The sequence below is a fragment of the Drosophila suzukii genome, chromosome 2L, assembly GCF_043229965.1.
Source record: "Drosophila suzukii chromosome 2L, CBGP_Dsuzu_IsoJpt1.0, whole genome shotgun sequence".
NCBI classification, from domain to species: Eukaryota; Metazoa; Arthropoda; class Insecta; order Diptera; family Drosophilidae; genus Drosophila; species Drosophila suzukii.
This window is the reverse complement of record NC_092080.1, coordinates 15,506,186-15,530,661: the sequence shown is the minus strand read 5'-3', so window position 1 is coordinate 15,530,661 and position 24,476 is coordinate 15,506,186. Positions and strand designations below refer to the sequence as shown.

Sequence of the window (24,476 nt, the reverse complement as noted above, 5' to 3'; positions counted from 1 at the left end):
AATTTCACATTTTGAATGTAAGGACAAGTAAGGACATACCAGTTTTTCCTCGGAAAAGGATTTTTTAAATATCATGGGATTGAGTTGACCTTTCTATATATCTTTACTGGCTTTCGGAGATTGAACATTTAAAAATGTTTTCATAAGTTTCAAAGAGTAATACTATTACGATCATTATAGATATTTTCTAAAATAAAACTTGTAATTACTTATTTGTCTGACTACCAAGGAAATTTGCAAAACATCACACAGAATCTGAAAACAATTAATTTCGTAAGTTTTATTTTGAAATTTCACAATGGAGCAAAGAAACCATGATGCCATTTTGCCAATATTTCATTGTACAAAACTGTTATTATGCAATCGTTACAGACCTTGATGTAAATAAAAATCGAATGATTGATGATTATATATCTCAGCTTTTCCCTGAGCTTTAAGCTTAAAAAAATGAATTAAAAAAATTAAAAACAATATTTTTTCTCAAGCTTCGACGAATTTTTCTGTTACGTTAAAGCTATACGGTTTCTTCCTATTGACATAATTAAACACGAACTAACATTTCTAACGGTTTTAAACGTCTTCCTTCCTATCGATATAATTATACAAAGATCTATTATAATTTCTAACGGTTTTTTAGTGGTAGTGGAAAACTAACTTTTCTAACTATATCTGTTATACAAACGTCTTAACGGTTTATTTGGTATTTTTGAAACCAAAGCTAGTTCAGTTCCCGAAACCAGTTCCAATGAGCCATTTGTTTATTTCTGTGTGTGTAATTTGTTGAGATAGAACGAGAAAAACATTCGCAGCAAAACAACAAAGACGACGCAAACCAAACGAATTTAACTTTACGAAATCCAATCAAATCGATTCGCATTGCTCATCAGCCTGCGTAGATTTGTATTTTTTGTGTGCTCCAGCGGTGGAACACAACATTTAGATACAGCGAAAAAAAAATACAAAAATATCTAAAGGCCAGTGAAAGTGTAACGAGATAAATAGATACAATCAGCAAAAAAAACGAAGAAAAAATCCAGCAACAATGACCACATATCAGATGAACTTCAACCAGGACTTTACGTAAGTAGCAACAATAGTGCTAAAATCCTTGGTTCCAAGCCAGGAAGGTCATCAAAGCAAAATAGCGAAAAAAAAGTGGCAAAACCACTGCTAACAATTGAGATACAAAAATCGACAAATGAGACGGATAAACAAGGCGAAAACAGCTGCTGTGGGGGTGGAAAGGGGGCTGTAACCGTTTGTGGGTGAGCGTGGATTGGCGTCATTTATTTGTTTGTGTGTTTGTTAGTTTATTAGAACATGCAAACAAGCAGTTCCCAATTACAATGACATGCAGTCATCTATAACGAAATATTCCGTTCCCGTTGAGAATTTCACGGGGGAGGGAATTTTTAATACACTGCCCAACAAGACTTGGGGTTGAATATAATATAGGCGGCCTAACCTCGCTTACCAACACTGGCCCATTAAATGCAGTATTCTGATGGTCACTTTGTGAGCCTCTCAACCCACACTTGCGAAAATGGCACCAATCGCGGGCTTTATGTGCAACAGCTGATGTCGCGATACTCTATGCATGTTAAATCTGCGGTCAGAATAAGTGCACTGGAAAAAATGGAAATTCATACAGTAATTACTACGATCAATAAACAAATAAAAATTTTTTTTTAATCATTCATCAAGCTGGTAAGAAGAGTAGCTACAGCGTTCTCTAAAATGAGTAAAAGCTTGTTTTCTTTACAAAAAAATTAAAAAAAAAAAAAAAATTAACAAAAAAATGTATTTATTGAACGGAAAGATTTAAAATAAAGTCTTTACTCATTTTAGAGAACACTGTAGCTACTCTAGTAAATACTTTTTTTGATACAATTTCTTAACAGCTTGATCAAAATGCACTAATTTAGTATAAAGTCTTTACTCATTTTAGAGAGCAGTGTAGCTCCTCTGATAAATATATTGATAAGAAACAATATACATATATTTGATACAATTTCGTATAAGCAAAGGAAAAGATTTTGTAATGAATGGGAACTACTAATATAGTGTTTGCTTCTACTAACTACTTTGATAAAATATATTGATAAGAAGTAATACAAACAAAATGATACAATTTCGTATCAGGTCGAAATAAAGTAGTTACAACATGACCTTCTCGTTCTTACTAACAGTAGCTTAAGCCGTCCTCATGCTATTTTCACTTCTTGGACTTAGGAATATTTTCAAAAGCGAGAAAGTGAAAAAAACCATATCCGAAATGGCAAAAATTAAACGTGCAACTCGTGACATTTTGTTTCTGTGTAGAAGAACAATCTTTAATCCCAGGCTTAATTAACCTGTTCTGCTATTGCACAGTTACGTTTATTTTCGCTCAGCTGATGCTGATGTCATTTAAATTTTAAAAATAAGGTATAGGTAAAAGTGCAAATCTACCGTTTTTTTCCAGTTTTTTGTTTTATTCATTGTGTAAAAAACAGGAAAGAAAGCAACAAAAACAGCCAATATGACACCCTATGGTGAAAATCGAAAAAAGTAAACACATAAACAATCCAATGAAATCGGCAGCTGATCGGTGCGCGTCATAGACCAAAAGAGAACAAAGAAACTTGAATAGAGAGCTAAAATTGCGTTGGGGCGAAAAAAAACAGAGAAATTTCTAATCAGAATGGGTGAATGGACGTAAAATATTATGTTATCATAATCATTCAGGGCATTTCCTTTGGTTTTTGTTGTGCCGGAAAAGTAATTAACTACGAGGCATCTATAAGAAATTGAAAAAAATTATTAATCAATTTTTAAAGGATGTTTTAAATTACAACAAAATGGAAAGTCTATATTCTCTATATCTATCTTGCCATTATTGCTTATAACCTTTACCCACTATTTACTTATTTTACCACCTTTTTCGTACATACTATCTAATATCTGGACTGGGTAATAAGTCAACCTACAGACGGGTTTCAATCCTGGAAGCAAATGATGTTCTGTTTTTAATTTCTCAGCTCTGTTAACAGGTGTTATTTATTTTCTTTATTTTTTGTAAGTGATCTGATAAAGGTTGTTTTTGCGAGTCACCATTGTTTTTTGTATTTGTTGTTTTTCATTTGATAACCTGCAATTGCTCATTCAGCGTAAATTTTTTAATGCAAACGACCGTAAATGCACTTTTGACTGCCGTGCAAAATGGTATGGTTCATTCTCGATGCCCGATGTAATATAAAAAAAAAATTGCGATTGTAAGCGCTTATTTTTGTTAGTCACTGCGTTTGTTTACTAACAACGCGAAAACAATAATAACTCAAAATGGACAACAACAAACTAGAGACCTCAACGCGCTATCGCATAACAAAACAAGGGGCCTAGTGACCTTGGGCCCCATTATTTCAGCCTTTGGCGGGAACTTGTTTCGGTTTCAATTTCAAGAGAACCAATGGCAAAATCAGAAAACAGCAACAACACGTGTTGCGCTCACACAGATCAAGCTACTGCGCAAGCTTTATCGCATAGAGCGTGCTCGTAAGTCAATTATGTGCCAAAATACGAATGGGAAGACATACATTAAAACCGGTTTTAAATGTGGTGCTCAAAAAATACAGGCCACCAAAAAATACCAAGTGGAATTCCAAGCTTCTGGCAGCACTGCAAAGTCATTGCAAGTGGCAGCGCTGGAAAATGCACTGGAAACCATCGAACTATCGAAGAACGCCTCTTGTTATCGAAACCTATTTATATTTTTGAATTAAATTAAAATTTAAACAAATATAAATAGTTTTCAAGCCAATTTGGGGTGTGCAATAAGGAGAAGGCCAGCTAATCTCCGCTAAGCATTGGTATTCACATCACAAAATACATTGGAAACCCCACTTTCCAATGCGCTGACATTGAAAAGGCGAGAATAGATTTAATTGGTAATTGATTGCAGTTTGCAATTGGAGCAAGCGAGTGAGTGAATGGGTAAAAATCAATACGCGGAGCAGCAGCGATGGAGCAGCGCGCCAACTTCCTGGCCCTGACCCTCCTGGACGCCCTGGAGGACGAAAATGAGTCGGACATCATGTCGATGCTGGAGAGGAATAGCATAAATGCTGGCATAGTGCCCTGCGATCGCGGTTTGGCCCCGCTGCACTATGTGTGCGGCATGCGGAACGGGGAGCTTGCCCAGAGGATCCTGGAGCGGTTCCTCGAGTGCCCCGATCTCGACGTGGATGCCCTGTGCGATGGCCAGACGACGGCGCTGCACATCGCCAGCATCTATGGACGGGCGGAGCTGGTGAGGATGCTGCTGGAGCGTGGGGCTCGTGCGGATCTGGCCGACGAGGAGAACAAGCTGCCCGTGCACTATGCCATCGAGGAGTGCCACTTCGAGGTGCTGCAACTGCTGCGGGATCACATCTTCCGCGAGAAGCAGCGCCAGAAGAAGCAAAAGCAGCAACAGCGTGTCGACGCTCTGACCCCCAATCAGCCGAGGTACAACCACGATGTCACTTCCCCCTACTACATCAATATCACCCACAGGCGGCATCGGCCGCAGCCAAAGTTCCCGGAACCCGAGGAGGAGTTCGAAGGCACACAGATTCCCCCACTGCCAGATGAGGAGTCGGTGAACCTGTTCGCCCTGACCGAGGCCCATCTCACGCAGCTCATACAGAGCCAACGTGAAAACCAGCCGGAGGATCCCGATCAGCCAAAGCGGCGCACCCTCATCGAGAGCTGGCGCGAGAAGGTGGAAAGGTCGCGTGCCCGACAATCCCTGCTCCATCAGTACGACGAGCATGTGGAGGCGCTGGTGGACGAGGCCCTCGGGCAGGAGGACTTCAGCTACGAGCAGCACCTGCAACAGCAGCTGCGCGGCGAAGATAATCCCAAGGATCAGGGTGAGGATGCCCCTTGCTCGGGTCGCCAGGTCTTTGAGCTGCTGGTGGAGCAGGTCGCCCAGGCGGTCGTGGAGCCGGAGCCAGAGCATAGCTTCTTCACAGCCCATGGTGAGGAGGAGGCTGCCGCCTCGGATAACTCCCCCCGCCAAGATGAGTACTTTCTGCAAATCAAGGAGGCCTACGTTCACACCGACGACGAAAATGGTTTAGTCTTCTACGAGGCCAAGTTCCTACAGAATGCCGAGAAGCGGGAGCCGGCTGACCAAGCTATCAAGGAGAAGAAGCCTGATTTGGACAGCACCGTGAGCACAAATCATACCCTGCCCCTGGACTACGAAACGGATGCCCTGCGCCGAGAGTTGACCCAAATGGGTGCTCCGGTTGGCCCCATTACGAAGACAACCAAGCGGTTGTACATCAAGCAGCTGATAAAGTACAAGCGGAATACGGAGGCGCTACTGGCCGCCCAGAAGCACGCCCAGGAGGCGCAAATCCGCTACTCGGTGGAGCTGCATCGCACTCTCCGATCACCGGAGGACTTTGCCAGGATCAGCGAATACTTGCCGCACGAGGCAGCCTCGGCAGCACATTTCGCCAAGTCCGGCGTACCGAAGAAGAACCTGAGGGAGGGCCACCTCAAGCAGAGCTTCATCTACATGCTGATTGATCCGCGGATCTCCCGGAATCTGCCCGGCGAGAGCGCTTTTCTCGAAAAGTTCGGTGTGTGGCAGCGATTCCTTGACTCCATTTTTTATGTGGGCAAGGGCAAGTCCTCACGGCCATATGCTCATCTCTACGATGCCATGCGCCAGCACACTCGACTCCACCAGAAGCGGGATAAGGACAAGAAGAACAAGGATCGTGGCGGTGGATTTCGCACCCTTCAACCAGATGTTTTCCGCTCGCCGCCACCGAGTGATGGCAAAATGGGAAGCCGAAAGCTGGAGCGCATCCTGGACATTTGGCAGCACGGCAGTGGAGTGGTATGTCTGCACGTCTTCCACAACATCTTGCCCATTGATGCGTATACCCGCGAGGCCGCTATTATAGACGCTTTGGGCCTGACGCACCTCACCAACCTGAAGCGTGGGGATTACTACGGGCCCGCCCAGTCGTGGACGATGAAACAGAAGAAGCAACTGGGCATCGCACTGCTCCTCAAGGCTATGCACATCTATCTGGCGGAGGGAGAATCCCAGCTGTCGCCTAGCGACCTCTTATAATAAAGGAATCGAAGTGGGATGAACTACAACCTGGCAATTGGCACCAAGTACAAAGTGCAGTGGCGCAATTCGAATATGTTCAAAGCTTGATCTCAAGATTGTTTTTAGTAGGAAATGAGGTAGAGATGAGATGATGAGATCATAATAATAGGGTATTTCAAATGCAAAGTTCAACTGCAAAATAGTTGTAAATTAATTTGCATTTCTAAGCTTGAAACTGAAACTTTGAAATATTTATTTTTAACGAAACGTCACTACAATTTTTGGCGACTAGTCTTAAATATGTGCACATTTATTTTAACAATAATTATTTTCGTTCCTGCGAAACCAGTCATTTCTGGAACTTATACAATCTTGTATTTATATAAGATTTATTTGATTTTAAAGGAATTTAATTTTTGTAGAAAAATAAATAAAAGCTTGCTATACGGTACAGAAATTTCTCTGGTTTGTTTTAATGTTTGCATCAATAAATACTTTTTCTCAATTATCTTAAATCGAAATTTGCGAACTTTTGTAATAGTTCAATTGAAATATTAACTAAAATTGTTTAAAGAGAAACCAAAAGACAGTCCTAATATTAAAATTATTTAAGGCCATATAAGGTTGGCACCCCCATTCTTCGTTAAAAAGCGTAGAATTTTATTTTAAGAGGTACATTGGGCTTGAAACGAAAGTTGTTTTCCCTTTTTGTAAGACCATTCATTGTTGCTACTGCAACAAGTGGTTGCATATCTCCTTTAAATGCCGTTTCAATAATTTTTATTTTAAAGGCTAAACACAAAATAAATCAGTTGTAACCTAGCGAATTTATAAATCAAAATATGGAATACTGACGAAATGTTCCTAATACGATTGTGCAATGTCCAGTTGCGCCCCTTTGGGTGACCTTCAACTCGCCTGCAAGGAAATCCACCCTTAAGAAACATCCCCAAATAAATTTGTGCATCGGCAGCAGTTCAAACACAGCTGAAATCACAACTACAAGAACATAGGGGCCTAAAAGCATGCTGCACCTTTTGGCCAGCTGCAAACTCGTTGCTTGAGATATTTTCGCGTGCGTGTGCGCATATAATTCCCAACTGCTTCTAGCGCCGCCAGCATGGAGCGGTGGTCGAATGTCGGTGTACGGTTATCTTTGCGCAGTGGCAATACCGTAACCGATGAAGTTCTACTGAGGTGCGGTTATTGCTAGTTGAAAACTTTAACCAATACCCCGCCATGGGGACGTGAAATACCGTCCACTACGGCAATTTTTGGAAGCCCGAGAGGGCTAATTCAATAATAAATATGACGATTTAGTAGTAATTAGGGAAGGTATTAGATCCAAAAACTGGTTGAAATCAAGGAGTTCTACTACGACCAATAGTGGATCCATAGATCTTAACTGCTGGTTTGAATAATATTATTAGGCAGAGCAAGGAGTGTAAAAGGAGTTTCTTGAATCATTTCTTTAAAACTCTGATCAATATTTTCACCGTCAGAAATAAGACTCTTGTCCACGAAGTATACACATTCACTAAACTTAGAGACTTAGGAAAAGTAATAAACCTTTATTTAAACAAAATGGCTAACAAAATAAATTTAAATGCATTTTAAAATAAAGTCTGATAAATTATAAAATAAATCCAAACCAAATGGAATTGACTTAAAAAGTCATTAAAATGTACCTTAAAAGTCCCTTTTTTTTAAAAAAATTTACAAGCCATTGATAATTTAGAAAAGTGGGAAATGTATTGGTTTTTAAATTAATATGGCGAGAAATATTGTTATACATAGATCTTTAAAAAAGGGTTATTGGCAAAAAGTTGGTAAAAAGTTGTTGGTAAAGTGGGTAAAAAGTTGGTTAGGATGTAGTAACCTAACCTTACCTTTACTTATAGAAGAATTTAACGACCACAGTTTGGTTAGAAAAGTGGAAAATATATTAGTATTCGAATACAAATTTAAAAAGGTTTACCAAACTTATAGAGGTTTTTGGGACATTGCCTGACAACATATGTTATGAACTGTAATTAATCTAAACTCTGGCTTATAATTTATTTTTTCCCACAGCTCCCTCTCCGTTCTGAGTCCCACTGGCCTGCGCCTGTACTCGATTGCCAGCCAGGACAAGGTGGAGGAGATCTTCGCCAAGGACAACACGGAGCAGATCCGGATAGTGGAGCGGCTGTTCAACAGCTCGCTGGTGGTGCTGGTCACCGCCCAGAAGCCCAACTGCCTCAAGATGCTGCACTTCAAGAAGAAGCAGGACATCTGCAACTGCTTCTACCCCTCGGAGATCCTGTGCGTCCGCATGAACCGGCAACGGCTGATCGTCTGCCTGGCGGAGAGCATACACATCCACGACATCCGCGACATGAAGATCCTGCACTCCATCGAGAACATTGCGCCAAATGAGCAGGGCCTGTGTGCCCTCTCCCTTAACTCCCACTTGGCCTTTCCCGTCTGCCAAACCAGCGGTGAGCTGCGCATCTTCAATGCCAGCAAGCTGCGAACGGGCATGACCATCAGGGCCCATGACACGCCCCTCTCCGCCCTGGCCTTTTCGCCAAGCGGCTCCCTGCTGGCCACCGCCTCCGAGCGGGGCACTGTCATCCGGGTCTTTTGCGTCAAGAATGGCCAAAGGGTGCAGGAGTTCCGCCGGGGCGTCAGCTGCGTCCGCATCGCCTCCTTGGTCTTCTCGGCCAGCGGGGACTTCCTGTGCGCCTCCTCCAACACGGAGACGGTCCATGTCTTCAAGATCGATGGGCGGGCAGTGGAGGCAGCCGAGCTGAAGGCGATAGGTGAGATACATCTTAAGGATTCCTGGTACTTGTAGACTAAAAGATACTTTCTCATTGCAGCGGATGTGGCAGCCAAGTCTGAAGGCTCCGCCAAGGAATCAGTGGCTGCCACAGCAGCTGCGGAGGAGCCTGCGCCTGTAGCCAGCTGGGGCGGCATCTTTTCCAAGGCGGTGTCCTCGCTGCTGTTGCCCACCCAAGTCAGCGAAGTGTTGGCCCAAGATCGATCCTTTGCCACAGTTCAGCTGGCCCAGGGTGGCCTGAAGCACATTTGCGCCCTGACCCGCGTCCAGAAGGAGCTGCGTCTGCTGATTGCCTGCGAGGATGGCTTCCTCTATGTCCACGAGTTCCTGGCGGATCGAGGTGGGGCCTGCAAACTGTTGTCTGTCCACGATTTGCGCGGTGCCCTGGAGGACATCATTGAGTTGCAGTTGAGCGAAAGCGTGCTGAGGTCACAGATCAAGTCGACGAATCCCACGATTATGACGCAGCCCTCGCTGACGATGCTGAAGAGCTGTGCGGCCAGTGTGCTCATCGAGAATCCGGATCCGATGCAGGACAACAGCTATGCGAGCATTTTGAAAGGTGACCAGGCAGATGCCATGTCAGGTGAGCTTATACAGATAGTTATGTCCAAGGAAAACCCTTTAAAAACTTATCACTTTTAGATTCTGCCAAGTTTCGGAAGCTCTGCGATGCCATCGACACTCCAACGAAGCTCTACGATGAGCGACAGTTTCCGCCCGTGGCCATTGCCGCCAAGGATTGACTACGCCGTCGCAGCCACATTGATATGGTCATAGTTGATAAACACCAGATACATTAGCTATTTTAGTAAATTCCCCAAGGACACTACCTTAGAAAAATACCCTTAAAGAAAAATTATGACATATGTACCCTAAGTTCGAAATGGAAGCAAAAATACTTTAAAAAAAAGTATTTCAATTAATATAATATAAGAATAATTACTTTTAATTTTTTTCCAAAGCTGTATATATGAAAGAAAGTATCTGAAACAATAACAATTATTTTTCTCATCCTGATAATTTATTTTTGTCCTAATGTCTAACTGGATTATATCCTATGCAATTACTCAAACTCTGTATTTTTGTATTATACCAATTTAGGCATAAGTACATATATAATAATAGTTAAGAATAAAAAAATGTATAAAAATTGCGAAAGACGCTAAAAAAAAAAAAACAAACAAAGAACGGAAACGAAGAAAAGCAACAAATAATGTACCTTAAAGTGGAGAGAAATAACAAACGTATTCAATTAGCTTTGCAAAAAAAATTAATAATATTATGGAAAAATATCGTAAATATTATAAATATTTAAAGCAAAAAAAAGTAGAAGTGGAAACTTTAAGTATTCTTATGAAATATTTTTAAATATGATTTAAATAGGACAACTTAATTACTAGAGGAATTTAAATTCAAAAACTTTTCGAAAATACCTAGCAATATGTTTAAATTATGTATGTACGTAAAAATAATAAAAAAAATAATTTAACAAAAACAAAAAAAAAACAAAAAACAACCAAAAAACCATAAAAAATAAAATCAAATAAAAATTAAAAAGCCCTCAAAGTAATCGTTTTTGTTTTAAAGTATATTTTTTACGCAAGAAAAGTGGGAGCTAGGGTTTGAAAATACAGTAGTAAAACCATTAATACATTGGCAACGCTTGATTTTAATGTCAGTTTTTTTAATAGAGGTGATTTCATAGAAAAAGTCACATCTATACCCTAAACACCGCATCCATTTTCAATATTTGACAATTATGCTATTATAATGTAACAAGAATCAAATCTAACGTTAAAAGCAAAATCAAAGTTAAAAAATTCTTTATTGGGCGGATTTTGAAAATGGTTTGAGATTCCCATAGGGACCCATACAGTTCATTTAATTCATGAGATATGTTAAAAGTGATTAATTTGAGAATATAGTTTTAATTTTACCTTAAAAATTGTTGTGATTTACTATCAATAATGACTTTTTGTTTTTATTTTTACAGATGGAGAATATGATTGAACACTTATTGACCATCAACTATGACTTGTTATTTAAGTTGACTGCGACACAAATATGACACCTATACCTTGGGCACAAAAAAGTTATTCTTGGGGGTCATCATCTCATCCGGCTGCAGATCGGCTTTGTGTACACCAATTGAAATATCACCCGTTTTCAACGAATCACCTTATCCATCGCCGTTATCGAGAATTTTTCTCAGTAGTCGACTCTACTGGGTCCTGTGGCTATTCCATCGAGACAAGAACATCATATCATATATAGGGTCGGAAACGTTACGACATTGCTTTACAAACTTTTGATCAAAAGTATTCTATCTCTATAAGGGTTTAATAATATACAAATCCATTTAAATCCGTTTTATAATAATCATTATATATGTTTTTGGATTTTTAAAATAAAACTTTATTTTAAATGTTTAAAATTTATTAACAACGTCGGATAAAAAGTGTTACATTATTCAGAAACTTATTAGGAATTTACGAAAATGGGTTGAGCTGGGGAGCCGCTAAAATATGCAATACATATGGTTGAAGAATTTTCGGATAGCATAATATACTTTAAACAATTTGCGTTAAATGCTGAACTCTGTGAATTTCAAATGAATGAGGTTATGTTAGGTATAGTGGAAATCGAAACCATGCTTATATAACGAAAAATGTTCTATTTTTTTTCGCTTAACAAAGGTGGTTGTTGGTTTTAATTTGGGGCAAACGTTATTATTCTTCATCGTCATGCTCCTGATCTGCTTGCTGATGATGGTGATGATGGCGATGATGATGATGGTGGTGATGATGCCGATGTTGCGGTTGCTCTGGCTCTTCCTCCGGGATCAATTCGGGTTCCGCTTCAGGAGTTGGTACTTCATCTTCATCCATTTGCGTTGACTTGTCGATTTTCCAGCCGATCTCTGGTGGCGGCGGAGTGGTTGTCTTCTGTGATTTTAGTGAGAACATAGAACCGATTTTCTTCAATTTACTGTGAACCGATGCCTCTACGTCATGATCCCCAGAGCTCTTGAGACTTTTCATAGACAAGCCGTGCGACTTTGAAGAATGCTTGGTGCGACTTGAACTTGAACTGGACGAAGATGAGCTGCCCGAGCCAGAACTTGCATATACTGGCTTTGTAGTTATCCAAATTTGGGCCGCAAACATTGCCTCTGATTTAAAAGCATCTTTTAGCGAGATCTGTAAAGAAGTTAATTATATATTAAATCATGCCAGCACCTTTTCAAACAAATTAGTAAGTCAAAAATCAAGCAAGGGTCATAAGGCTTTAGTTTTTAACAATAGTCTTTAAAATCTGTGAGTTTTATACCATTAAACAACATACAAGACCATTTTTGATCCAAGAAACGAGTTTAAAATATAAAAAATATAAAAAAAAGGTTTGAATATAAAATTGTAAGCCCCTGATGCGGTTTAGCCTTAGCATAAACTACCTTTTCTTCGATAGCTACAGTTTTCACGTTCCACAGGAACTCCGTACATCCAAGGACCATGGCTGCAAACAAACCGAGTCCCAGCACCAGGAAGACACCACCCACGTTCTCCAATCCCAGTTCGGGCGTGTCTCCGCCTTCATCGTCGCTTTTCTCGCAGTTTCCACCGCCGTGCATCTCCTTCCACCACTTTCTTTTTAGTTCCGCCAGCTGCCCCAGTTCACCCAATTTTAATACTGCCCCACTGATCTGTTTGCGATATGGGGAATCTAAAAAGATATAAATATAATATCATATTATATTATAAATATTACTAGAATTTTTTAAGAAATTGTTTGTTTTAAATGAGATTTTCAGTCATCCCAGATTGGCTACGAATTACTAATTAAACAACCACAATAATATCAGGCTTATATCTTATTATGATTTTAAGAAAACCTTTTTTCACCAATCAAATGTTGCTGAAAATTGCATGTTAAGAAAACTATAAACTATATAAACTATACTCCCTTAAAATCCGACGGTTATATAACACATAAGGAAACACAATCCTTTTTGAGAAATTCTTCGCGGAACTTAAATTTCAGTCAATACTCACTAAAGGGCATAGCGATGCCGTAGCTCTTGTAGTCCAGCCATCCACCGATCTGTACCAGATCGCACTTGCGCTCCACATTGTACTCCAAGGTGGTAGACTCCATCATGAAGGCGTACAGATTCTTGCCCTTCTGAACCCTCTCAACTCCCTCATCGTTGGTTTTTGTGAAAACCGAGGGACTAGCGCTTTCCATGGCGGTCCACATCTTTTGGTAAGTGCTAAAGTTCGAGTCCCGAAAGAAACCCATTGTGGAACCACCGGCCATGGCACCGTATTTTATTTTGTTCTGGGCAGCCAGATCCTCGGCACTGCTGATGGAATTCCCCTGACGGGAATTGGTTAGAAAGGCAGCCAAGTTGGCTGTGTAGGAGTTTAGCATCATCAGAGCGAAGAACCACCACATTCCGGTGACCAATCTGGTTGAAGCAGCCCTGAAAAATAATGATTTTTTAGAATAAAGAACTCGCTGGTTTGGGAACCTCCTCTTACTTTGGCAGGATGTCACAGCCCTGTCCCATCAATGAGCCGATCGAAAGCCATGTGGTGTTCATAATAGACCATATATTCTCCACCTCTTCGGGCTCCTTGCAGGGATGTGGATTTTCCCAATCGTCAGGCGCCATTCGAGCCAGTGCGAAAAGCAGCGAAGAAATGAACAGATAAGCAGATCCCATGTAGATCCATACATCCAAGGAAAATGGAGACAAAAATGAGAAAAGATCGGTGGGTGGTGTGGGAGGTTTAGAAAACAATATACTGATTCCCAGGGTCATGAAAGGAGGTGTAAAGTCAACGGCCTGGCGTCGGGAAGATGTCATCGTCAAGTCGCAGATTCCAAGATCAGCATTCTAAAGAACAGGAAGAAGTAGAAAAGATCATTTGAGAAGGTTTTAGTAATATCAGTTAGAAGTTTGGTTTTTTCTAAGAGTACCGTATTGTTCCATGCACAATATCTATATCTATTTACATGTAATCTTTTATTAAGCTTCAAGAAAGAGAAATCTTAAAACTTGCTACTTTACCTACCCCATCAATAAGTTGCCTTACAATACCATCCCAAGTCTGGGTCACCTTGTTGAGAGCTCCGTACTTGCCGTCCGGAGACATTCGAAATTCGTACTTGAAATTCAGCATTTTTGCAATTTCATCGATCAAGTCTATGGAGTAGCCTTCGTATCGGGCGTTTCCCCTTAGGATTTCCCCTTCTTCCGCTTCTCGAAGCGTTAGAAATGGGGCTCCCAAGCGGGAGGACACTATAAAGGTTTTATTGGACAGCTTTTGGCCCACTCTTTTTTCGCTCTCTTCTTCGTCACCGAGCACATCTAATCCGTTCACCGGATCCCAAGTGGCTAAATCCAAAAAGCCGCCAGCATTTAATTCCATGAATCGCAGCGTGAAGAAGCTTCTCTGACCATTCTCATTGAAGTCAATCCTTCCCGTGGAAGTCTCCTCGGAGCGCTAAAAAATGTAATTGATCAATAGCTGTAAGATAGATAGAGATAATCGAAATTGGTAAAATAACTTACCGCTTTCATAAATTCAATAATGCGTTTTCCAAATGGCCAGGGTTTCTTTCGCCTGCATTCTAGTTCAGGGGCTGTGAGCTCCTCAAAAATTCCCAGCTCAGTAAGTCCCTTGGAGAACAGCCAAACGGCATCGTTGATCAGTATCATCTGAGTTTTTACCCGATCTGACTCGACTTTAAAGTACCGCCCCTCTCGTTTCTCCCGCTCCTCCCAGTCGTGCACAACGTTTTTGACATGGAAATCGGTAGGATCCATTATTCGCACCACGGTGATGTTGGCATCGACACCAGAAAGATCGCCAAAATCAATTGAATGTGTATCCAGATGCGGTATGAAAACGCTCTAGAAAAGGTGGTGTGAAAAATTATATTTTTTCTTTCATTTATGTTAAATACAAACCTGATACTCGCCCAACATTTTCAGTTCATTAGCTTGTTCCAATATTTTCAATAGATTATCTGGAGCACAGTGCAGAATCAGGCAGTTATCGGTGGATAGTTTGATTTCCTTTAGAAAAGGCCTGTGATCGTCATCTGGTCCCAGTTGTTTTACTGTAGTTGGATTGCTGCTCGGCTCACCGACTTGCAAAATATCCTGAAGTTGTTGAAGCTCTAGATGTGAACCAAATTAGAATTTTCATCGGGGATTTTTATTTTAGAACTTACCTCTATCAGACTCATAGACAACCGTAAAACTACGCCAGCCAAAGCTCTGCACAATCTCCGCAAGTCCCTGCGATAACAAGAGGTTATCGGGATGAACATTAAGGGTCATCGAAGAGTGCTCTCGATCTGGTATGGATTCATTGGGTATCCAGTCATATACTATGTGTGGTATATCAAGAGTGTCACATATGGAGGCAATTATGTCTGTTAAAAGTAAAGGGACTATAATATTTTAATACATTTGTTTTCATTAGTTAATATTTACCAGAACTGCTGCCCGTACTGGGACCGAAAATGGCAATTACTCCTTGAGAAATCAAATTGCAAACTAAAATAGAATTTTATAAATGGTTTAAAGATCTTTAAAGGTACTTTTCTTGTTCTCACCCATTTTTTCCATGATGAAACTATCATCCGTGTTGGCGTACATAACAATTGGAACAAGTTCTATGCTCCGCTCCAATATATTTGCACGGTCCACGGCGGTTCGGAATGCAATTTCCGATTCATCTTTGTCTGATGTAAAGATGCTACCTAGAAAATGTGCGAAAATTGCATCCGAATGTCCGCAGTCGAGACAGTGACCTAATTTTAAAGCACTTACCCACCATAAACTGATTTCTATCAGCGATTGCTGGGGACACAATCATTAGGATATGCGCAACGAATACCAAATACATTTTGCATTTTATAACTAGGATATATCCATTAAAAGAAACTGTCCAAATTGGCTGGTTTTTCTGATGATGTAAAGCTCCCGAATACAATTTTCGCCCACTTTCTACTGTTTCAACTGTGATGTTCGGAGGTCTACAATGCAATGAGCTACGGAATGGCGACATGTGAAATGAGAACACAATCGAAGAGCTATGCTAATTTTAAAGACGCACGAGCGAAAAAGATCCCGAGAGAGGGTCCAATGCAGTTTGTTTTGCTTAGCATATTCTAAACAATATTAATTGTTCATAGAGCAATAGGCAGCATTTTTTTGCTCTCACTTGAAACGGTGCCAATAGAGTGGGTTCTTCCACTATGATTTATGACAAAGTACAAATTTTAAATTTCATCGTATTTAAAATCTTAGAGCTTCTTAAGATTCTACACCTTTCAGATATAATGATGTGCCCTTAATATTATGATTTATTATAAGTTTTATAGCGCATAATATACTCTTAAAAATCTTGTAATGGTCCAACACGTTCATCTTTTCAATTAAAAAAATTGGTTATCGATCTTTACTATATTTTTTACGTTTTATAAAACTTTTCTTTAATTTAGTAGATTAACTTAACCTACAAACACCTTTTTTGAAGAGTAGAAAGCATTAAAATGTTTTCTTTAATATCAACAAACAGAATAAAATGATGTATTGTGAAACTAGAAAGAATTAGTAATTCCTAACATTAGTTAAGATTTCGTTGTTTTTAAAGGCCAATGTTATGATTGGCATGGTTGAGGATCCTTAGTCCAACATTTTAGAATTATATTTCTTTGAAACGATTGGTTTTTTGGCTTTATTTAAATTCTATTGACACTTTAAAATTGCAAACCGCCGACATAATTTTGATACAGGGTATCTTGACTTCAAGATCTACACCTTCTTGCGCACAAAGTGATCGTAGAACACAACATAGCCGAATTTTGGAGAGTAGACCATCGAACGCTTGGCATTGCTTGAGTACCTGTTAAACTGCCCGCCCACCGATATCATTTTGTGATCGCCCCGATGCATAAACATCAGTCCATAGTGGTGATCGTGCATTACCTGGTAGTTATCGCTATTGGTGTACTTAACCAGGTTATAGCGAGGGTTCGAATAGCTAAGATGGTGTGGCATGGGCTTTAGACGGGATCGACCTGTAAATACTCCCCGCCAATCGGTATGTTTCATGGCCTCGCGGTAGCAGTTACGCCAACTCATGTCCAGATCTATGTAGCCGGAGATCTCAGAACCGTCGATATGGATGTATGAGGTAAAGACAATGGTCTGATATAATATTATATAATATTATGTTATATTATATATATTATAGAACTCACCGAAAGAATCTTGTTCAAGTTGAGCAGTTCTCGGGATTTGAACTCCAGTAGCACTGGGTCTTGGTTTGTTGGCGCCATAAGATCGCTGAATAGGCCCACATGAGCTGTCTTTGGCCTTATAGCCTCCAAAGCTATATCCACCCTCTTCACATATTCCTCTGAGGTATAGGGGATCTTTGTGGTGCGGTAGCCCAGCTGAACGATGGTCTTGATCGTGTTCTGATTGCTCAGATATCTGTAGTCCTTAACGTTGGCAAACGAGGTAATGTAATCATTGTAGTTGTCGAACTCCAAAACGCTGAAGTCTACGTTTTTTCCCTGTGTGGCCATCTTAATGTGGATGTGATGTGGAGTGGTGTGTGGATGGACTTCAGCCAAGAGCGATGTCTAGCTCTTTGTGTGAAAAGGGGAAAATGCACCCGAAATATGAGTGTTTTATTTACAGAGTGTTATTGTTTTGTGTATGTATGTGTTTTTGATATTTATTTACATTTTGTTTGACTGTCATACATTACACTAGAAAATAAACTACAGCAAGAATGGAGGAAAAGGGACTGCGCCTTGGCGACTCGCAGATGAAATCCCAAGGTACAAGGATGATTCAAACTGGGAAGGATGGGAAAAAGAGAAATGCTATGGATGTAATACGTTGTAGAGCCTACGATAACTATCTAAATTCGTTCATTAAAATGGAGGACAGACGGTATCTTCCCAACGATAGGGCAATTCAGCAACTAGTTCGCTTGAGGTCCACAGTGGGAACTATTGTGATGACACCCTCCCAGTTCAAGGATGCCCACTTTTCTCCTCTGGGATCGTTCTTCTATTTCAGCGAGCAAAATATAGCTAACGACCCGTTGACCATAGCTCTTGCCGAGCGCGAAAAGCCAAATGCATTTAAAACACTTTCGGTAAGATATATTTGACGTATAATACAGTGCCTTTATTTGTATAATAATTGAGCGAAAATATAGCGAGGCACAAATATCGATCGTATCTTTGAAATACAATATACATATATGATATCAAATGCTGGGGGAGAAACCATTAAAAGTAAATCATTTTTAAATTTGGTTCTTGTTTTCTGACCAATTTTAGTTTATGGTCCCCGTTTCTAAATTTACAACGTGTGCTTTGTTCATTTTATAAAAAGGTCATATTTTTTAGACACCAATGTTTAGTAATACATTTTTAGTAATAAAATAAAAGAATCACCCTGAGGTCATTTAGTACTTTTCCGAATATAGACTACTAGTTAACATTTATACCTTTTATTTTAGACCATAATCTTCGTGAGCACACGTGACTCGAAAGGTTTTAGCGTGTCTGGCTACATCGACTTGGAGCAGAGTTTACGTAGTTTTAAGACCGTTGGGGTCAAAAGTCACCCCTGGGCAGAAATATTCGCAGGTCACCGTCGCCTCGAACCAGATCAACAGGATCTGAGCTTCATCTCGTGGAACAATGGCAAGGTTTTTTACAATGACTCGGATAACTACAAAATTATCCCAGATGCTGTCAAGGGCTTGAGTTTTTTATACAAGGGCGATGGCTCTATACTCACTATAGAAAAGTATATAACCGAAGAGCATTCATTATGCACATTTATAGACTCGCCGAAACATGGATCAGCTGTCATATACGATCATCGTATACGTCGGAAGATGTGACTTATGATTGATATATAACAAATTCAAAGTGAATTTTTTATTGCCAGTCATAACAGATTATATTTGAAATATGAAAGGGTTTTACCATGGACTCACCGCTAAGGTAAATTGTATCATATTTTCAGGCAGAACCCAAATACCCTACAGTTCCACATATAATGGTACACAAAAACACTTCAAGAGGAAGACGAAAAAAACATTTCAGAAACCAAAACAATATCACGATCATCAAATAGTTGGCACGAAATCGCAAAGAGGAAAAACAATTGAGAGGAAAATCTTGAGGAAGTGCCTAATGGCCGGCCAGACTGACTGATGCCGTCGACGTCATGGACAGGCGCCATAAAGAATACCGCGAGAGAACGTTGCGTATACGAAATGTGGAAAAGAGCCAGAGCACGTTGCGTATACGAGGAGTGGGATGGACTCACTCTCCGTCAGTCTTCAAAGACTGGAGAGAGATCCCCCGGCTGGGTTCAGTACTAGTCTATCCGGCAGTCAGTAGGCGTGCATAGCGCTCCAAGACTGGGTGCTTCCGTTGCGTGAATAAATAAATTCTCAAGAACACACCACTTTGTATTTAACTTGATTTTTCTTCGTGCCCGTTTCTGTGTGTGTGTGGCTTTTGTAGATATAGATATAGATTTGTACATATGCAGTTCAGAAGTGAATACGAAATGGCTGCTGCATTTAGAAAATTCAATTAGTTTCGAGTGTTTTGAGGTAAACAAGTATTTAAAGGAAAGAAAAATGCATTTCGGTCCAGTCCGCATTTATGCATTCATAATTATAATTGCCTTTTTCGATGCTATTCGCGCCATTGACGGTGATGGTCGCAATGAAATCACAGTGGGTAGGTTTTACTTGATAATCAGTAATAGCTATATGCTCAATATTTTGCTATCTAAGGTGCTATTTTCTATGAAAATGAAAAGGATATCGAACTCAGCTTCGATCAGGCCTTTCGGGAGGTCAACAATTTAAAGTTCGCCGAGTTGCGATTCGTAACCATCAAGCGATTTATGCCCACCAACGATAGTTTTCTTCTGCAGCAGATTAGTAAGTAAATATCCTCAGTTTTTTCAAAAACAAAGTTTTGAGAAATTCATCTTCCGTGTGTAGCGTGTGAGCTGATTTCCAATGGCGTTGCGGCTATTTTCGGACCAAGTTCAAAGGCAGCTAGTGGTACGCAACGCTCATGAAAGAGAGAGGGTATGGCTAGGAACATATGTTCGCGATGTGACGATGCTTCCCTTTATATCACAGATATTGTTGCGCAAATCGCAAACACGACCGGCATTCCCCACATAGAGTACGATTTAAAGTTGGAGGCTACTCGGCAGGAGCACCTCAACCACCAGATGTCCGTCAATGTGGCACCCTCACTGTCCGTCTTATCAAGAGCCTACTTCGAGATCATCAAAACCAACTACGAATGGCGTACCTTCACGTTGATCTATGAGACGCCAGAGGGTACGTAATAGAAGATCTAAGATATGGTATAAGATATATACTTATGTGTAGAGCAGTTACATCGGAAGTCCAAGGAAATACCTTAATTAAATGGGAAAATCTATAAGAACTATATGTATGTTTGATCTCTAGTCTAGAAATATCCGATATCCGAAATATCCGAGGAAGAAATGCTTTATTTAAAATGTGTGTACTTTTAAAAGAAAACAGAAATTTAAGAAAGTCAAAGAAGGATGGGTAATACTATTTTAAAAAGATCGTGTTTAGTAAATTTAGAAAATACGATTAATATTTTTTATGAATAGTCAGCTAAAAAATGTCATAAGTAGAATCCATTAGCTATAACTGAATCGTATCGAAAATATTGGAACTTTAGTTGTCATATTATGTATAAAATTACGGTTAAAATTTTCTATATCTGTTAGGTCTCGCACGTCTTCAGGATCTGATGAACATTCAAGCTCTCAACAGTGACTATGTCAAGCTCAGAAATCTGGCAGACTATGCAGGTGACTACAGGGTTTTGTGGAAGGAAGCAGATGAGACCTTCCATGAGCAGCGCATTATTCTGGACTGTGAGCCGAAAACTTTAAAGGAGCTACTAAAGATTTCCATGGATTTCAAGCTGCAAGGACCATTTAGGGTAGGTTATTTGAACAAAGAATTAAGAACAATAAGAATTTATCAAAAAATCCATTTTCAGAACTGGTTTCTCACACATCTGGACACGCACAGTTCGGGACTGAGGGATATTTATAATGAAGACTTCAAGGCTAACATAACCTCAGTGAGAATAAAAACAGTTGACCCGAACCCATTTGAAAGAAAGAAGACCCGCATTACCATGGTGGATGTAAGTAAGATACCAAATTCTCAAAGACTTAAAACTAATTTGGTGTATTCCTTAGCAAATTTTGGGAAACCAAACTATGTTGCCCATTCTCATCTTCGATGCTGTGGTCCTATTTGCCAGCTCAGCCCGAAATGTTATTGCTGCCATGCAGCCCTTTCATCCACCCAATCGGCATTGTGGCAGTTCTTCACCCTGGATGCTGGGACCATTTATCGTCAACGAAATGAAGACGATTTCCGAGGATGATGTGGAACCGCGCTTTAAGACCGAGAATATGGGACTGAACGAAAACGGGCAGCGAACCAACTTCAATCTCGAGATCTACAAGCCGACCGTGAACGAACCCATGATGATCTGGACGCCTGACAATGGGATAAAGACACGTCGCCTCAGCCTGGAACTAGATAGTGGCGGCACTACCCAGGATTTCTCAGTGCAGCGCAAGGTTTACACTGTGGTAACGCACTACGAGGAGCCCTACTTTATGATGAAGTTAGTTTGGATCATATAGTCAATACCCTGCAGATTATAGTACTTCTTCCTTCCCACTAGAGAGGATCACGAGAACTTTAGAGGAAGAGAAAAATACGAGGGCTATGCGGTGGATCTCATAAGAAAACTGTCTGAGCTATTGGATTTCGATTACGAGTTCATGATAGTCAATGGCAATGGAAAATATAACCCAGAGACAAAACAGTGGGATGGGATTATACGAAAACTTATAGACCACGTAGGTTCCCCCTCTGAAAAATTACTCCAATGTTAAATTATTATTTTAAATATCCCTCAGCATGCCCAAATTGGCGTCTGCGACCTGACAATCACCCAACTTCGACGTTCTGTAGTGGACTTTACGGTGCCCTTTATGCAGTTGGGCATTAGTATTCTGCACTACAAGAGCCCTCCGGAACCAAAGAATCAGTTTGCCTTTTTGGAACCCTTTGCTAAGGAGGTCTGGATTTATATGATCTTTGCTCAGTTGATCATGACTCTGGCATTTGTCTTTATCGCCAGGTTTGCGGTCTCTCTAAACTAATTCGGTGTTGAAGGTGCCTAATATATTTTTTGCAGGCTTTCTTATCGCGAATGGTTGCCACCGAATCCCGCTATTCAGGATCCAGATGAATTGGAGAATATATGGAATGTCAACAACTCGACATGGCTGATGGTGGGCTCTATTATGCAACAGGGTTGTGATATTCTACCTAGGTCGGAGATTCTTTGTTAAACAAATTTACTACTTATATTATCACCATGATATAAGGAAATTATAATAGTCTTCTTAATATTTTTATTCGGTAAAATCATTTAAACAAGGCTATCAAAGAGTTCACATATTTAACCCATATCAAAATTGAGAAATCTTTTCTCTTGTTTGAGGAGAAACATTCTTAAATTCAAGATAAAAGTATTACCAAGCTTGTTGATGATAGTAGATTTGATAAACCGATCTTGAAATAGAGATGGGAGTTGTCTGTATTTTGTTTTTTAATGGAAATAGTTTTGCAACCGAAAAACATTTCATCTACATTATTGAAATTTCTGATTGGGATTTCGAGAGAACGGATTTTTTTTCTATCGACGTTAATTTTGTTTTATTTAAAACTTTATTTATATTCGGTTTAAGAAGTATTCCAAATTGCTAAATTTTCATTCTACGTATAACATTTACAGAGGTCCCCACATGCGTATTCTCACGGGAATGTGGTGGTTCTTCGCTTTGATGATGCTCAGTACCTACACGGCAAACTTGGCTGCCTTCTTAACCAGCAACAAGTGGCAGAGCAGCATAAAGAGTCTGCAGGACCTCATCGAACAGGACGAGGTTGCCTTTGGGAGCATGCGAGGTGGTAGCACCTCGTTGTTCTTCTCCGAGTCCAATGACACTGATTACCAGCGGGCCTGGAACCAGATGAAGGACTTCAACCCATCCGCCTTTACTAGCACCAATAAAGAGGGCGTGGCACGAGTGCGCAAGGAGAAGGGCGATTATGCGTTCCTTATGGAGACGACCAGTCTGACATACAACATTGAAAGGAATTGCGATCTTACCCAGATTGGCGAACAGATTGGTGAGAAGCACTACGGACTGGCTGTTCCATTGGGTAAGTAATGAATATGGAAACATGATTTATATGATATTTCTTTTATCCTTTTAATAGGAGCTGATTACCGAACCAACCTTAGCGTCTCCATTCTCCAGCTGAGTGAAAAGGGCGAGCTGTATAGGATGAAAAACAAGTGGTGGAAGAAACACAATGTCACCTGCGAAGCCTTTCACGAGGTGGATGGCGATGAGTTGTCCATTATTGAGCTGGGCGGCGTATTCCTTGTACTGGCCGGTGGAGTCCTAACCGGCGTGATCCTGGGCATCTTTGAGTTTCTATGGAACGTGCAAAACGTGGCGGTGGAGGAACGAGTAACCCCCTGGCAGGCTTTTAAAGCGGAACTGGTCTTTGCCCTCAAGTTCTGGGTCCGCAAGAAGCCGATGAGAATCTCCGGCAGCAGCGACAAATCTTCGTCCCGACGATCGTCCGGTTCCAGGCGAAGTTCCAAGGAGAAGACCCGCAGCAAGACGCTCAGTTAGGAGCTGTGAAACATATTTTACTTTGGCATTTCAATAAAGAGTCGTCTAAGAAATGGGGCAATCCATGGTCCGTTTGATATGTGCACACATATATTGAGCTATATTTATAAAATTACTTTAGAACACAGAAAGCGCACTTGGGTATGTTCGACGAGCTGGAGAATTTCAAAGGGTAATAAAGTGCCAGTCTGTCAGAGCAAAAGAAATTTAGATAATAAAATAATCGTGCATTATTTAAATTACCTTGTTGAAACACTTTTTGTGATATTCTCTGAACAACTTTTAAATATATATTTTCTGTTGCCTCTAACGACTTAAAAGTTCTTAATAAATGGTTATCTTTACAAATATCTTTGTATTTCTTTTCCTTGGGCTACAAAATTACAGAATATATACTTCCTATGTAAAATGAAGTTTCTAATTAACATAAGTATACTTTATAAAGAAAAAAAAAAAAGAAAAGTTATCTTTCGGTAGCTCTTTCTGAAAACCTTGAATATAATACGAATATTTTATTGCCCCCTTAGACTTAAAATATTATTTCTTCTTAAATTATAATATTTATGTTTCTGTGTATGAAATTCTCGGATCTTTAGACTAACATTTTGTCATCTCCCGCACACTTTCCGTCTGTTTAGCTAGTTGCGGGGGCGTCCGGCTTGCCTAATTTTAGAGCACATTTAGTT

General features: G+C 40.2%; 6 protein-coding genes and 1 non-coding gene across 9 annotated transcripts; 5 read left to right on the top strand and 2 right to left on the bottom strand.

Moving 5' to 3' along the window:
* The first annotated feature begins 767 nt into the window (after window positions 1-767).
* Atg18b (Autophagy-related 18b) lies at window positions 768-11,349 on the top strand. 2 transcript variants are annotated; one of them, XR_011604356.1, is made up of 5 exons: window positions 768-1,080; window positions 8,171-8,901; window positions 8,962-9,507; window positions 9,567-10,771; window positions 10,918-11,349. XR_011604356.1 is itself a non-coding variant. In XM_017089749.4 (4 exons), exons 1-4 carry the CDS (start codon window positions 1,043-1,045, stop codon window positions 9,665-9,667), a joined length of 1,416 nt encoding a protein of 471 aa, XP_016945238.1. In that variant the 5' UTR covers window positions 768-1,042; the 3' UTR covers window positions 9,668-11,349. The 2 variants fall into 2 exon arrangements, 1 of the variants encoding a protein (XP_016945238.1); XM_017089749.4 differs by having other exon boundaries at window positions 9,567-11,349.
* On the top strand, window positions 3,242-7,404 carry LOC108021166 (ankyrin repeat and LEM domain-containing protein 1). The gene is made up of 2 exons (XM_065868239.2): window positions 3,242-3,848; window positions 3,941-7,404. The coding sequence occupies exon 2, from the start codon at window positions 4,001-4,003 to the stop codon at window positions 6,113-6,115; it is 2,115 nt and encodes a 704-aa protein (XP_065724311.2). The 5' UTR covers window positions 3,242-3,848; window positions 3,941-4,000; the 3' UTR covers window positions 6,116-7,404.
* Window positions 7,250-7,389, top strand: LOC118876839 (U4 spliceosomal RNA). Its single transcript, XR_005013778.1, has one exon. It is a non-coding gene; the product is annotated as a U4 spliceosomal RNA (small nuclear RNA).
* Window positions 11,350-11,397: 48 nt separating the features above from the next.
* Window positions 11,398-15,987, bottom strand: clumsy. Its single transcript, XM_017090555.4, has 11 exons — window positions 15,772-15,987; window positions 15,555-15,701; window positions 15,433-15,495; window positions 15,168-15,371; window positions 14,902-15,113; window positions 14,503-14,844; window positions 14,003-14,434; window positions 13,466-13,824; window positions 12,977-13,407; window positions 12,379-12,647; window positions 11,398-12,124 (listed from the first exon to the last, which is right to left on the bottom strand). Exons 1-11 carry the CDS (start codon window positions 15,845-15,847, stop codon window positions 11,654-11,656), a joined length of 3,006 nt encoding a protein of 1,001 aa, XP_016946044.3. The 5' UTR covers window positions 15,848-15,987; the 3' UTR covers window positions 11,398-11,653.
* Window positions 15,988-16,676: 689 nt separating this feature from the next.
* On the bottom strand, window positions 16,677-17,537 carry LOC108021715 (cilia- and flagella-associated protein 299). Its single transcript, XM_017090551.4, has 2 exons — window positions 17,208-17,537; window positions 16,677-17,154 (listed from the first exon to the last, which is right to left on the bottom strand). The coding sequence occupies exons 1-2, from the start codon at window positions 17,535-17,537 to the stop codon at window positions 16,759-16,761; spliced, it is 726 nt and encodes a 241-aa protein (XP_016946040.2). The 3' UTR covers window positions 16,677-16,758.
* A 209-nt stretch (window positions 17,538-17,746) lies between these two features.
* On the top strand, window positions 17,747-19,444 carry LOC108021714 (cilia- and flagella-associated protein 299). Its single transcript, XM_017090550.4, has 2 exons — window positions 17,747-18,118; window positions 18,488-19,444. Exons 1-2 carry the CDS (start codon window positions 17,747-17,749, stop codon window positions 18,875-18,877), a joined length of 762 nt encoding a protein of 253 aa, XP_016946039.3. The 3' UTR covers window positions 18,878-19,444.
* On the top strand, window positions 19,368-23,843 carry GluRIIA (Glutamate receptor IIA). 2 transcript variants are annotated; one of them, XM_017090548.4, is made up of 12 exons: window positions 19,369-19,730; window positions 19,787-19,936; window positions 20,000-20,062; window positions 20,144-20,350; window positions 20,776-20,993; window positions 21,054-21,203; window positions 21,259-21,695; window positions 21,756-21,933; window positions 21,994-22,217; window positions 22,275-22,412; window positions 22,878-23,308; window positions 23,366-23,843. In XM_017090548.4, the coding sequence occupies exons 1-12, from the start codon at window positions 19,628-19,630 to the stop codon at window positions 23,788-23,790; spliced, it is 2,724 nt and encodes a 907-aa protein (XP_016946037.3). In that variant the 5' UTR covers window positions 19,369-19,627; the 3' UTR covers window positions 23,791-23,843. The 2 variants fall into 2 exon arrangements, with proteins under 2 accessions (XP_016946038.3, XP_016946037.3); XM_017090549.4 differs by lacking the exon at window positions 23,366-23,843 and having other exon boundaries at window positions 19,368-19,730; window positions 22,275-22,371; window positions 22,878-23,195.
* The last annotated feature ends 633 nt before the right edge of the window (window positions 23,844-24,476 follow it).